General features: G+C 43.6%; 1 protein-coding gene across 12 annotated transcripts in view; it reads right to left on the bottom strand.

The window, feature by feature from the left end:
• Positions 1-14,525, bottom strand: part of KALRN (kalirin RhoGEF kinase) — a 502,548-nt gene that overhangs the window by 331,300 nt on the left and 156,723 nt on the right. For all 12 annotated transcript variants that reach the window (XR_007632104.1, XM_050340466.1, XM_050340467.1 and 9 more), the window contains exon 2: positions 11,387-11,461. Coding sequence is in view for 11 of the 12 variants with exons in the window: in XM_050340466.1 (XP_050196423.1) it covers positions 11,387-11,461 (75 nt within the window). In the remaining variant the exon portion in view is untranslated. The remainder of the gene's footprint in view (positions 1-11,386; positions 11,462-14,525) is intronic.

Here is a 14,525-nt window from a genome sequence, read left to right as displayed (position 1 = left end):
TCCTATGCTTTCTATTTAGAAAGTTGTTGGCAATCAGAATAATTTTTTAGCTCTTTTTTTTTCCTCCCTGTAGCTTTCCGTCTTAAAATCCACTCCCTTTAAAACTGCCAGTGTTTGGCACTCAATCTTTTACAGCAATTGTCTAAAGGCTGAGCCATAAAGGAATGACTCTACTCTGAACTATACAATCACAAGTACAGACATGAATACAATCTATTCAACAGCACCTTATTTTATTCTCTCCTGTGACTTAAAGTTTAAGAAGCTTGAAACTGAAGTCTAATGCCTCATTCAGATGTTTAGTTCTTTCTTCACATATTATCTCAGGAATTTTTCCAGGAATTGTGTGTTGTTAGATACATATTTGCACTGTTATCTAGGAAAAAGCCTCAGCAAAACTGCAGCTCAAAAAGCTACCATGGAACTGCAAGGACCTCACAAACAAGCTGTAAAAATGCAGATGAGTTTGCACTTAACGTGTAATCCCTTTACCAGAAATATCACTTCTGAGAAAGGAAAATCACGTGCTTCTCTGAGCTAATTTACTTGCCCAACAAGAAGAAAAAGCTACCCAAGGACATGCACATCTCCAGCACCGATCCATGCTGCACTCCCCCACGCAGAACTCAGGACACCTGAAGTCTGTGCTACTGGAACATTCTTGTCACTATTTAGACATTTTCTTAAAATACAGATTTTTTTTTTTCAATTGCTAAGACCCGTCCAAAGAGCCTTCTACAGCACCACTGCCTGTAGCAGACAAAGTCTTTAACCCAAACTTCATCTACACAGATAAAGATGCCACTGGTACCCCATGTTACAGTTCATCAGTCCACATTCCCATGGTTCCCAAAGGATGCAACACACCTGAGTGGACACATTGTGCAACTCTCCACTGGAACCAGGTCACATCTGATTTGTCCAGAGACAGAAATGGAGAGGCAAGTAAGAGATGGCACCTTTATTTTGATCCCTCATGCGGACAAGGGGACATATGGAGTAAAAAACTGTCCTGTCTAATCTCCACCCAAATCTCTGTGCCTCATGTTTGCCTTTGGCTCACACCATGAAGGTGAGGAAGGTCCCTTGGAATGCAGTGTCACCTTTGCTGATCCATGCCTCTGCCACACAGCATGAAAATGGAGGGGTAAGGTAAAAGGATTCAATTTACAAGGAAATAAGCTCATTTAAATTTTCAGACCTTTATATGAAAAAAACTTCCCATTTTTAGGACATTCTCCCTTTGTTGAGATTATTTCACACACCACATCAATGCCAAAACCATTATATCATGCACTATGTGTCCAACAGAAAAGCAAGCCAGCCTACAGAATGGCAAACCAATACAGTAACTAAAGCTGGAGGGAAATATTTTTTCTACACAGGAAGCTTTTCAAGGTTTTGAAAAATTTCCCATCATATCAAGATGTAACTAAGGCTTTCAAAAGCTTCCAGATACTCACTGAAGCAGAGACCTTAACTTGAACTGCATCCCAGAAGAACATGCTACTCTCTAGACAGTCAGGCTCCCTCTCCTTCTTCATTCCCAATTATTTAAATATTTGTACAACTTGGAAAAGCACTAAGAGGTGAGATCAGGAGACATCCAAGCCCACACTTATAATCCTCTTGCAGGATATGAAACACCTGAGCTTCCCACAGCCCAACAGCCCTAATCACTCTGATGCTGCCCATTCACCTTCACCTGGTGAACCAAAAACCCTGTTTGTGGGACTCCTTTGGCACCAAAAGTTCCACCAAAATGATTTCTGCAAAATAAATAAATAATAATAAAAATTATCTAAATTCTGGTAAGCTGAAAAAGCAAGAAAACTCATGACCATTTCACTAATGGTAACACAAGGATTTCAGCTACAGAAAAGGAAACAGGATCCAGAACATTCCCATTGTGTCTTTGCTTCAGGATAAAAATTGTCCCTCAACAGTTCATCTAAACTGTCCTCAGAGGAGTAGGATAAATAAGGCTCAGGCACAGGATCAGAAGTTACCAGGACAGACCGGGAAAATGGGTTAATTCTCATTGGAGGAGGAAGGTTACATGATGACCCAGTTGGAGGTTTCTGGATGATGGAAGGATAAGTAAGTGCCTGAGTGGATTATTCTAGTCTTATAGCACAGAAAAACAAGGAGACATGGGGCAAATCTCAAGATATGTGAGGTTTAGAAACAAATGTTTCTCGTTTGGGATAAAAGTACTGCTCTCTGCTTTGAGCAATAGGGTGAAATTATTATTACAAGCGCATCATACATATTAGAATCCTTCAGCTGCTTCCAAATTATTCAATTCAACTCAATTCAATCCCAGTTATTGAGAAATCCCTATTTTTCATGAATGCCTGCATAAATTATGATTTTATCAAGAGCCCGTATGAAGAAACATCAGATTTCTTCCAGAACAAACCATGGTATGTTTAATTCACCATAAGGCTTGCAGATTTCAGTAACTGTGGTTTACTCTTCTAAATACTGATAATTTGTAGCTTTCTTATTGCATTTTATAAGCGATAATCTCAGCTTTTCTAGGCAGTCTAAATGGGATATTACCACCATCATACTTCAGACACCAAACATGCCTATATTAGGACACCCATCTGCCCTAACAGAGCCTTGGACAGGTAGCAACAGACACTAAAAACAGAAGAAAGTCTTTTGGCATCAGCTGTATACAGAGCTTATATTGTTCCTTTCCTTATTATTATCTTTGAACTGAGGGGAATAGTGAAGTACAGAGAGAGGGGAAGAAACTCAGCCCAGATCCCATAGCAAGTTTACTTGAAGAACCAGTAGAAATGAGGTTTTCTGACTTGGCCCACTATGTTAGAACTTCATAGTGCTTGAAACTGTCTGTGCTTGTCAGTAATCCATTCAAGGAGGCTAATCTTGCCCCAAGTCAGCCATGAGCTCAGCACCAACTGTATATGAAGAGTCTTCAAAGAGCTACTCAGCACATTGTTTTAAAAGAAAATAAAAAGTAGAAGGAAGTAAGGACTCTCAATTGCTTTAATCAAGATGTCCCATCTCCTGCCTCCCCTGGATTCACAGACATGAGATGCAATAATCAAACATGCCCTTGGATTTGTTAATTAGTTATTAAATACTAAAACAAACAGCTGATAATTTCTTATTGGTTTTCAAGGTGGGTTTTCATGGGCTTTGCTCTGATTTAGAGAGGCAAACAGATGGTCTGGTTATTAGTGCTCTGGAAAAAAAGAGTTAGAAAAACACATGTTCTTCAGGGCACAGAGTACACTGAGAACAAATATTTAGCCAAATATGTCTTGCATTTCTCCCACAAAAACTCTTTGTTGATGGCCCTGCCTGACAGCAGCTTCCTTACCAATTCTTCCCATCTCCCTTTCTTCTGGCCTACATAGACCCATGGCTAAAGTCAGAACTTATTCCCAGAAATAGGATTCCATAATTTTTCCTCCACAAATCATGCAGTGATGGCACAAGGAGTTGTGACGCAAACCCCACTAAAAGAAAATATTGAAGAAACCTCAGAAGGCCTGCATGGAAGCAGGCTGCACAGTCAGTGGCCTTCTGATGACCACTCATCTAGGTCAAGCATGCATCCAAGAGGAAAGACTCCAGCAACAATATCCTTGTCCTAGCAGCTGCCCGAACTGATGTCTTAACCCTCTTAGTGGTGGGCCCAAATGTTTCTGCCTGTGGTGGCCCCAAGTGCCCACAGGTAAGCCAAGATGTTGTCCAACCCAGAGCGTTGCTGCTATGAGCTCTCTGTACTGGCCTTACCAATCTCAAGTCCTGAGGCACATCCATCCCCATTAACACAAAAAGCTGGAATTCCAACTATGGCTAGTCCTGTTTAGGACAGGAAATTATCAGTTTCCGCTAATACAGACTCCTTGTATACAGCAGATAATGATTTTATCAAGCTCTGTTTTCAAGCTCCATCTCTCCACTTCTATCAGCCATTCTGCCACAGTACCTTACCTGCTTGCAGTGATCCACATTAAGGGTTCCAAACCCTCTACTTCCTTCTGCACCCTTTTTATAAGCATAAATTCACAAGGATTAACCAGAGACTCAGAGAAATGTCCACACAGACAGGGCTCCCAAGTGCCTTGTCTGATGTCCCGCAGCACACTGGGAACGGAAACGGGAGCAGCACACAGTGTCTCTGGCCCCCACTCAGACATCTGCTGCAGTTCAAATGAACATGCTGCTTCATCTGACCCTGCACATCATAAGCTGATCCATCTTGATGTTGCAGACTCTGCTGAGACCATAAGTGAGTTTCCAGAGGAGATGAAATAATCCTCAACAGGTATTTCAGTCCAAAATGCGGTGAAAAAATGAATGACAACTGAGAGAATTAGGAGGCAGGAGGAGCTCAGCTGATGTCAGGCACCTCAATGCAATGATAAACAATACACTCTGGATTTCTAAATCTAACTGACAGACTTCCTAAGAAAGGAAAGTATCGAGGAACTAGTATCCACTCTTAAAATAACATTCCTTTCCCTGCCATAGCTGAGCTGTGTGAGACTGCTTGCCCCTAGACCTCCTCTAAACAGACTTCTGCACTAAAACTCCTCCAGTTTCAAAAGGGACTGAGGTGTTGAACAGGTCATATATAGGATTATCTGTGTGACCACCCTCAAGATCAGTTGGTTCCAACACAGGTGATTCCAGTGCAACTATGATGAAATTTAAGTTCCCACAACCAGCCCCACCTGCCAATTAACACAGCTGGGTGCAGTCACCAGGATCCCATATCCCAAAGTCAACTGCCTGAATCAAATCCTAATGGCAAAAATTCACAACAGGACATTTAGGGTTAATGACTCCAAAAACAAGACCAATTGATCTCACCAGAAGATCTTCTGGCAGAGCAGGTCAGAGGCTGTAGATGGGATGCCCAGTGCAGTGCCTGGAGGATCCCATCTCCTACCAAGTAGATTTGTTCTGCAATCACCCTCCAAAAAGCCACTGCATGGATTTAAAGAGACCACCTGCTGGGGCTTGTAATACACTTTTGCTGCTTTATGCAAGTATTTTGGGGTACTTCCTTAATTTTAAATGTATGCTGGCCAACAAGCCCCTGGGGAGATGGTAATTACTCCAGCAAAGCAAAACTAAGGACAAGTGAGACTCATTAAAAGGAAGGAAGAGCTTCTTCATGTGGAAAGCAAAACTTCCAGAGAGAGTACAGAGGAGCTTGTTTTTTCCTCTGGAAGTAGCTGGGTTGCTCTGAAGTATCAAGGGAACACCAAGTACCCTCCTCTTCAAAATTGACCCTAAACCTCTCTGCCTTTTGCCCCAGATGCAAATTACTTTTTTTTGATCTCGCCTCTTTTATTGCAGATTTATGGGAATAGCAGTATATATTTAAAAATCAGTTGGCAAACTGGACAAATAACTCCCAAGTCTTCTAAAACAAAGCCCACTGCACACCTTCTTGCCCTGAAGATGGGGAGGGAAGAAAACACAGCACATGGTGAGGGTGGTACTGACAGACACTCCAACCTCACACCATTGGGCACAACGTTAGAAGCTGTAAAGAACAAGGAGAAACAAAGAGAGGCCAGATTCATCCTGACCAGATGCTGTTTGTCTTCCTCATTTGAGGCAAGCAAGGAGAAACAGCAATGGCAGAGTTTCTGATGTTCATCAGCGAAGTGAAATGTGCGATAAACTGATGCACTGTAACTGGCTGCTCAGGTTTGCCACATCCCCAGCAGGGACGTCCTCGACACCTACAGCCAAACAGAGGATCCTGCAAAGTAATGAAAGTTCAGGGGAGAGTTTAAGCTACTGGATTTATGTAATTGCTATTAGGAAATCTTTCCCACCCCCTACCTCACCCCCCCCAACCCGCCCCGGCTTTAAAAAGAAATTCAGCCTAGGACTGGAAAACACTGGCAGATAAAAATGTTTCTGAAATTGCACATTCCAGCAGAGTATTTCCATTTCAAAAAGCCTATATTTTCACACCCAAAAAAGAAAGAAACAGACAAACCCAACCAAACAAACCAAAACCCCACAACGACCAAGAAACAAGAGGATTTCCAGTTGTGAATTTTAGTGCTTCTTGTCAGTTAAAATTGAATTCCTTAGGAAAAAAAACCCATAAGCCTGGAACCAAAGTGCTTTCACAGAAATAAGGAAGTTTCCAGAGGTTACAACTCTCATTAGTGGGACAGAAGAGCACATCTTACTGCAAAACAACCCAAATGGTTGGGTGTTATTGTTTTAAACATCTCAAGTGCTACAGTCACCTTCCTGGGTCCTTATATTAAGGACGAGAAAACCCTGTGAGCTGGAAGAGGAGGGGATGTACACAGACCTTCTTCCTTCACAGGCTCGGTTCCTCTCTTTTATTGTTATTTTCAAAGTCCCTGACATTAATTGAGAAGCTGTACCTGTGAGACAGGATGCAGGGACAGTAAGTGCTGGCAGTGACGAGACATTCTCCACAGAATGTCCCATGGCTGTGGTTAAAATGTGTGGAAAAATACAGGGCAACTGATTCTGCACACTATATTTACTACCTGTAAATGAAATCAGAAATCCAAGGAGACTTTTTGATTTCTGCTTTAACTTTAGAGACCTATGAGGATATCTAAACAAACTCTATAGGTAAAAACTCTTCTCTATACTCAAAAATCAACTAACACTCTTGGAAAACAAAAGAAAAAAATCAAACAACAATTAAAAACCCCCAAACCAACAACAACAACAAAACAAAGGGAAAAAAGAAAAAAAAAAAAAGAACATGGCAGGCTCAGACTTCATCAAAAGACCTGGAAATGCCACAGTCTAAACATTTTCATTTTCTTCTTCAAAGAAAAATCTCTATTAAGGCAGCAGCAAATTCCTGATGAAAGCATCATGGCCCAAAACCACTTGGAAAATTCAATAGTTAAGCAATGCCATGTTTTTGTAATAGCATATTTTCTATTCTTGGAATTTCCATTTATTTCAAACTACACCAATGGTAATAGGGAATGGTATAAAATGGAAGATAGCTTTCTGTAACAAAATGTAGAACTGTTGACGTTTCATTTGAAATTTCCATTCCAGAGGAAGAGGAGGATGCAAACTTTTAATTTAAATCAAAACTTTTTGTGCAAATACAAACTGTTTGTATCTTTCAAAAATTAAATATTTTAGTTAGTTTTATTCCCAACTCAGTACAAATTCCAGTGTCCACAGATCAGCATTTGAGAACCCTTGGAACCTGGACATGAACTCTTCCAGTGCCCAGAGGCACTGAGGGTCTCATTTGAATCCTTTCTCTGAAGAGTGAAGCGCATCCCTTGCATAAAAAGAAAAAACATGCTCCTCCACATGTGGTACCTCTGGCAATAAGTGACCTGTGGTGTCTTCGGACAAGTTTTTGGGAAGGTCAGTGTCTCCCCCTCTGAGCTTTCCTCTCTGATTCAACCTGCTGGCCTAAATTTGGTAGAACCTAATTGCAAAGTCGTCCTTTCACCCAGTCTATTTATACTGAAATTCCCAGCTGCCCCTGAGAGACAGGGTGTTGGGAACAGTGGACTTCTGAAGGATGGAGGTGGCTGAGCTGTTACTACATCCACTTCTCCCTGCTCTGTGCCTTTTGTTGCCCAAAGTCCACAGAAAAACCTCCTTCTTTGTGGAACACGCGGGTTGGGAGCTCTGCTTGTCACAGCTGCAGCAGCTCCCCGGCTCATTCCACACCTCTGCCATGTGCTGTTGGTTCCTCGGTGCTCAACCACCCGCTCAGACACCCTGCCAGCCTCCTCCTTTGTACTCCTGCCTCATCAGATGAGCAGACAGTACCTGGGTGACAGGAGGAAGCCCACACACCACTGCTCTTCTGAGCCCTCAAGGGAGCAGAAGCACCAGGAAGGATCTCGAGAAACTCTTCTGGGTGGGATGGGGGAAATGCTTTCAGCAAGACCTATGACATTAGTCAACAAAGAAGCTTTTTCTAGCCTAAGTGCATGAAAAGCTCCATGCATGGGAAAGGAATATGGCAACACATTCCCCTCCCTCTTCTAGAGCCTCATACTCTCCCTTCTGCATTGCACTGATCAATAGGAAATCTCCTATAAATACAGTCAAGCAGCCGAACAACATCCAAAATTACACCACTCTTCTAAAACATCATCTATGTTTCCCAAGAAAGACTATAACACCAGTTTCCAAAATATTTCACCACCTCTCACTGAAAAAAAACACCTAAAATAATCTACAACCTGTTTTATTTCCTCTCCTCAGTGTTCATCTCCTTCTCAGAACACAAAAATGAATCTCTGGTCTGTAACTCACTCACTAATAGTTCCCAAAGCCTTTGCATTGCTGGAAGCAACACAGTGAACCACCCAGGCAAAGCCAAGATTTTATTAGGGTTTAGACAACCAGTAGGTGGCTAAAACCACCCCCTTGACAACCCCCTGCCTAATCTGCTTCCAGGAGGTCAGTGATGGAAGCACTCACACAGCGATGGCCAGGACATGCTGCCCCCACGACAGCTCAGTCCATCACTCAGAGTGTGAGTTATGGAATGGGATTTTCAGGTGCTGTTTAGGCACACACATGAACTCTGGGTTCAGTCTAGTCCTCATACATGAGATCACTGGAAGAAAGTAAGAACCAGTTCCAGGAAAAAATCCTGATATTATCCACTACCCCTCAACTCTCCCACAGCGCAGGGATGCAGATGCAGAGCCTGCTGCTCGCTGCCAGCTGAGTCAGCCAAGGGGAAGTGCCAGGCACAGAGCCCCAGACAGCACTTAGGCTGGATGAATCCATGCCCAGCTAGTTAGAGCTGTATGTCAACTCTGAAATTAAGTGCCCTTGTGAAAGCCTGAGTGCTCCTCTGAGATGGCACGGCTGTGCAGGCAGGTCCTGCTGTGCCTGCTCTGGAGCAGGCGGCAGCCGCTCTCCCTTCCCTGCCTGTGCTGCCCCATTGCTCTGCAGGGTCCCGGTGTGGAGCATCCACCACACTGAAACACAAAGCACGGTGTATCCCCTTCCTGAGGGGTCTTGTGGGTTCTCTGCAATTTTCCTGTGGAATCATGGACCAAGAAACAAGCCTGTGAGGCACAGCTGATGGGAAAAGAAATAAGCTGAGAGTTTTGTGTGTGCTGTTAAATTCTGCTGGTGTAAGGAGAGCCCCCTCGACAACTTTACTGTACTGTTATCGTTAAAATTAACTGTAGCATTAAAATCTGAAGAAGACTCAATAAAACTCCTTTTCCTCAAGGAAACCTGATTAAAACACAATGTTTTAATGCTCTCAGGGTTTGTGCTAACTACAGAACTTTTTTTTTATAATCTTGCAAAATCCAACTATTTGATTTTTCGATTTTGTCAAACATTCTGTGCTCAAAGCATACTCTAATGGAAATGGAAATTATTCCATTTTAAGTAAAAAGAACTCAGCCATCAGTTGAAATGCTCAAACCTTTTCTTAATCTGCTTTATTACAACCCAGGGGAAGACTGGGCAGTGCTTACAGTCTGGGCTGGAAGGTGATGCTGGGGCTGTTGCAGTGGGACACCAGAATCTCAAAGTGTTCTGCCTGCAAAGGCCCCTGGCAATTGTTGCCTGTGTTCATTGCATTTGGAGACCATGAAGAGGAGGTGTAAATCCTAGGACATCTAGCTGTGTTAGGAACAGCACATTTTGAGCAGATCCAAGTCTGGAGGCTGGTGAGTCTATAAGGAGCAAGCTGTACCCTGCCTGCAGCTGATCATGGTGTGAAACCCCAGGGGGTCACGTTGGAGCTGCTTATTTAACACCCCTCCCCACCCAAAGGCAGGCTTGGCCCAGGACGGTGTCTAACGAGCTGATGATTTGGTGTGAGACCCTCTGGCTCAGAGCTGAACGCAGTCACCATCAGTGCAAGGGGCTATATAAACAATCCAGACAGGTTGTCATTCTTAAATATTCCATGAATTACTAAATGATCCTGCAGTCATTTCCATGCAAAGCAACAGCAGGAGCCAAGAACTAAATTGCAGTACAGTCCCTGAATAAATTCCTCCCTTTCACTTCCCCAGAGCACCCAGTTCAGCTTTTGTGTCACAAACAAGTGTGCAGGTACACTCTATTTTTATGACTGAGTTCCTCTCTTCGGAGCAGTGAAAGCCAACAACCACATAAAACATTTCAGGACATTCAGAAGGAGATTTCAGTGTGAGATAAAGTACTCCTGCATGTGAGGAGTCTTGGGATAGTCTTGGTTTTCCATGTGAGGCTTTTTGTGTTTCAGAAACTTCCCTCAGACTCCTGGATTTTCATGTTGTTGATGAGAAGGTTTAGCTTTTATAGGGCCAGAAATCATTTGCCCAAGTCACTGCTGGACTCATGATCCCTGGACTATTTAGCTGTTGCTTACATGGAAAAGACATCTCGCACCAACCATTAGTCAAGGCAAAAGCCTTTCCTGCCTGGACAGCATCTCCGTGGCTCAGCAGGGTGATGAGCCCCATCCTCCTGGGCTCGACTCCACACCTGGGGGGAGAGCCAAGGAGGAAGAGTCTGGGCACCAAACAGCCTTGCTGCTCCTCCCCTCCCTTCTGCAGTCAGCATTACTGTGGAGATGAAGGAAACAAAAAGGAAAAGACTGCAAACAAGGGGAGCTGGCTATTCTCGATGCAGGGTTTTTTTCACTGTAAGCAGCCTGAGTGGTTTGCAATCACAGAAACACTGCCACTGGAATACCCTGGGTTTATGCTGCCAGTTTGAGTGACTTCATACAAGATTATGATCACTTCAGACTTTCTCTTCCCCCTCTCACTGACAAGTTGTAATTCATGCCAGAAACACTATCATCCAAGCTATTCTCAAAGCCTTTTCCATATTGTCTAGTCCTCATCCACCCCCAGGTCCTCGAGATTTGTATCCTGAATGAAGGCTGTAAATCTTTGTACAGGGTGGCAGGAGAACTCTGAGCGTCTGAGCTGTTATGCAAATGCAGCATCAATGGTACTTTTAACTGCAAGTTGATTGGAATTGTAAATGAAACACCAATGATTTATGGGTCAGAGTGCTGCCTACAAACAGGCATTAATGCTATTCACTGACCTTGAAACTAAAGGAGGATCCCTGAACTGCCCTGAATGCTGAGACAGCCCTCATCTAGGCTCGAGGTGAGAAGCTGCATTTCATCCAACCTCTGCTGCCCATTTGCCTGTTCCTCAGAATCATGGGCCAGCTTCCAATGCTCTGAGTATTACTGGATAGCCTTGTTCCACATACAGCCCTTTTCTTAGCAGAAGAGCTAATTTAAGTACTACCAAGGCCAAACATGAAACTGGTCCCTCATGACTTTGCAGCGCTATGAGGGCCAGGATATGGCAGACAGTGCTCATGCTGGGCTGGAGGGATTAAGAAAAGGTGTGCTCACCTGACACAAAGGCCACTTTCTCCTTCAGTATAGGAAGGACATCAGCAGCTTTTAAACCATCATTTCGAAAAGAACCTGCAAAACAAAGGAAAACAGGAAAGCCACATTAGAAGAGACCATGCCCTTGCTCCCAGCTTCATGGACATGCCATGTTTTTCAAAACCAGACTGGAGGAAGTCTATAAATTACATAAAAGCAACAACAAAGGGACCCAAATGGCTGATACACAAGCAGCATTAATATCAATACAGATATGTCTGTAAAAAATAAAAATAAAAATTACAGAGAATCACCTCATCGTTCTATCCTTCAGAAGTTCTAAAAGGTTAACAAATTTCCCACCAAGTAACCAGATTTATCCCTGCTTCATTTTTCAAGACCATGCTATCAAGCCTGGGAGATTCCCAGCTTGCACACCCAGCCAGGAGCCTTCTCCCTTCAGTGTTCTCAACACAGTCCAAGCAAAATTGCAGGGAACATCGCAGCTCATGCACATCCATCTAACATCAGCCCTTGAGACAGATATGCACAGAGCCTGGCTTAAAAAAGGCTTTTCCCCTTTCCCCTTAGTGCTGTACACAGCACAGCTGGAGATGGGGACACAGCTCCAGGTGTGGACTGTGGTCAAAGGGAGGACACGCTCCTGACGAATTTTCCCTGGGCAAGGAGCAGTTTGAAGCCACAACACAACCTCATGTACGTCATGCTGTCTGATTACATGTTAAGTATACCTGCACAGGCCATTTGCCTTCCCTCCAGTGCCAAATTATTTCATGTTTCCTAAAATTTCCCCAAAGAAATCACAGATTTTTACTCTCCTGGAAGCCTCTGGAAAAGAACTGCTGACAGTTTCAGGCACCAGCAGCATCTCTCTGTTTGCAAAAGCCCATCAGTAATAGATAACCCCAGAGCAAGCTGGACGTTGCTACTCCATCAGTGCAATTACAAAACAAAAGGTGGGTTTGAAGGACATCTTTGTAGTTGCTCTGAAAAATAAGTCATCCATCACTGGGTAGTGAATACCCATCATGACAAGTAATCTTCCATATGGCCTTAAATCTATTCCAGCTCACCAAAGAATATAACATATTTGAAACCCTGTATTTTTCCTTTCTGCCTTTCACAGGCAGGCAGTTCTTCTGAAATGGCACCAGGGAAAGAAAGCCTTTTCACTAAGCAGCTTTCTAGAAACAGGGCAACACTGCTGCAGCCATCACACCCTCCTTGCTGGACACAGCAAAGGATACCTGAACATTTGGGTCTGAAGGTGGGACTGAGGATAAAAGCACCCCCTTTATATTGTCACCTATTGCTTCCAACATGTAGCCTGCAAAAGTACAGTAGTTTGATCCATGCAGACATTTGGACCAGACAGGATGAAGACTGTAAAAGCCATTTTCACCTGCAGCTGAAATACAAGTGTTAGTATTATGGCTGAGTTACTGTTAATGGTAAATGAGGCAGCACTTGCCATTCACAGTCAGATTGTGCAACAAGACTGTCTTGTGCATGTAAATATGTCCATCACTGGTGACCAAAGCCTACAGCTACCTCTATGTGTCCCTATATGCTCTCAGGTGTCACCTCTGTGGCACTCAGCTCCAAGAGATGCACAAGTTGACCAGCTAAGCTAGTGAAAATTATCAGACAAAGGAGTGAGATAATTCAGTGAAAAACCAGGAGCAATGTAGCTGCATTTTGAACAGGCACCAGAGCACGGTCCTGAGAGGCCCCTAAAGAGTGCATTGTATCAGCAAAGTGTTTTGGGACCAAGCACAAGAGCCTTTCTGTGATCAAGTAAGCAAGACTTTGTGCACTCTGTGTTAAATATAGGAGACTTTGCTATTAACTCATCCTCTTAACAAGAATAATGTCTCAGATCCCAGGCTAGCTCTTACATCAAAGGTAGGAACTTCTCAGCCACAGGCAATGTTTGGAATTTAAGCAGCTTTGTACATAAGCATCTCATCCAACTGTGAAGCAAATGAGAACAGCCAACATGCTAGACACATCAAGGGGAGTTGAAGACACTCAAGTGGAGTAGTGGACCAAATTTATCCAGCTGCATGTTCAGCAGTGTCAGTGCAAGTTGAGTTTTGGCCAACATTTGTTAAATTTTTTCAGGGAAATGACAAAGTCATTTCTTTCAAACACAGACACTATACAACTGAGGTCTTAATGAACATTAGAAAAAAAGTCAGTGGGTGTATGTAGAGCACATAACAAGGACTTCTTAGCAAAAACCCACTATACTGAGGGCTGAAGGACAATTTCAGACACTCTTCTACAAGGAAGGGCTGCAAATCTGAAAGGTAATATGCATGGAGACCAGGAGAGAAATGTGTGACTTTAAAAGATGGTCACCTCCTGAGCTGCAGCAGGGCAGGCTGCAGGCAAGGGGCTCCCTGCTAACAGCCCCAATGTCCTGACTGTGCACAGGAGAGGCAAGAAAAGACTTGCAAGGGGACAGTGCTGCCAGAGGGTACTTTCCCCCTTCTCAGTATCACCCAGGATAGCTCAGACACGCTCCAACACAATGAATGAATTAGAAAACTGAGCCCATCCTACAGCCAGGGAATAAACAAAAAGCCCCAAGATCTGCAAAACTTCCCTCAGGACGAGGAAGGAAACTCCTGAAGGCAGATCAGTGCCTGAAGCAATGTCCTCACTCTGGATCATGTATGTGCTCAACCAAGTGGCAGCTCATGACCCAGAGATGAGGCCATGGCCACTGCTTTCAGAGGTCATTCCAGTTCCTGACAAAATCCTTGTGTTAGAGGCTACATCTCAGCACATGCTATCAGGTTTTCCAGCAAGGGCTGGGGGAAGGTATACATAAATGGAAAAACCAATGGCTCTAGTCAGGACCCCGAAACCAACAGTAAATCTGTCTCCAGGAGGGTCCAGTGTAGCAATGATTCATTCCGCAGCTCATAAGTTATTATAAACATATCCTTAATAATGCTTATTTTCATCCTATTCCCCAGCTGTTTCTAATACAGTTGTTTGTTTGCGTGCTGGATCCAAGGCCATGTCTGCACAGCACCATCTGATTTTGGCTGCAGAGCCCCATGTACACACAGGCCGTACTTTGTATCCTGCCCTACACCTCCCTGCTACCCCTCTTAAGACCCGAGCC

This window comes from Myiozetetes cayanensis, unplaced genomic scaffold (assembly GCF_022539395.1).
Source record: "Myiozetetes cayanensis isolate MyiCay16 unplaced genomic scaffold, myiCay2020 scf9, whole genome shotgun sequence".
Classification (NCBI taxonomy): Eukaryota; Metazoa; Chordata; class Aves; order Passeriformes; family Tyrannidae; genus Myiozetetes; species Myiozetetes cayanensis.
Note: the sequence above shows the minus strand (reverse complement) of the source record. Positions and strands in the feature narration are given on the sequence as shown.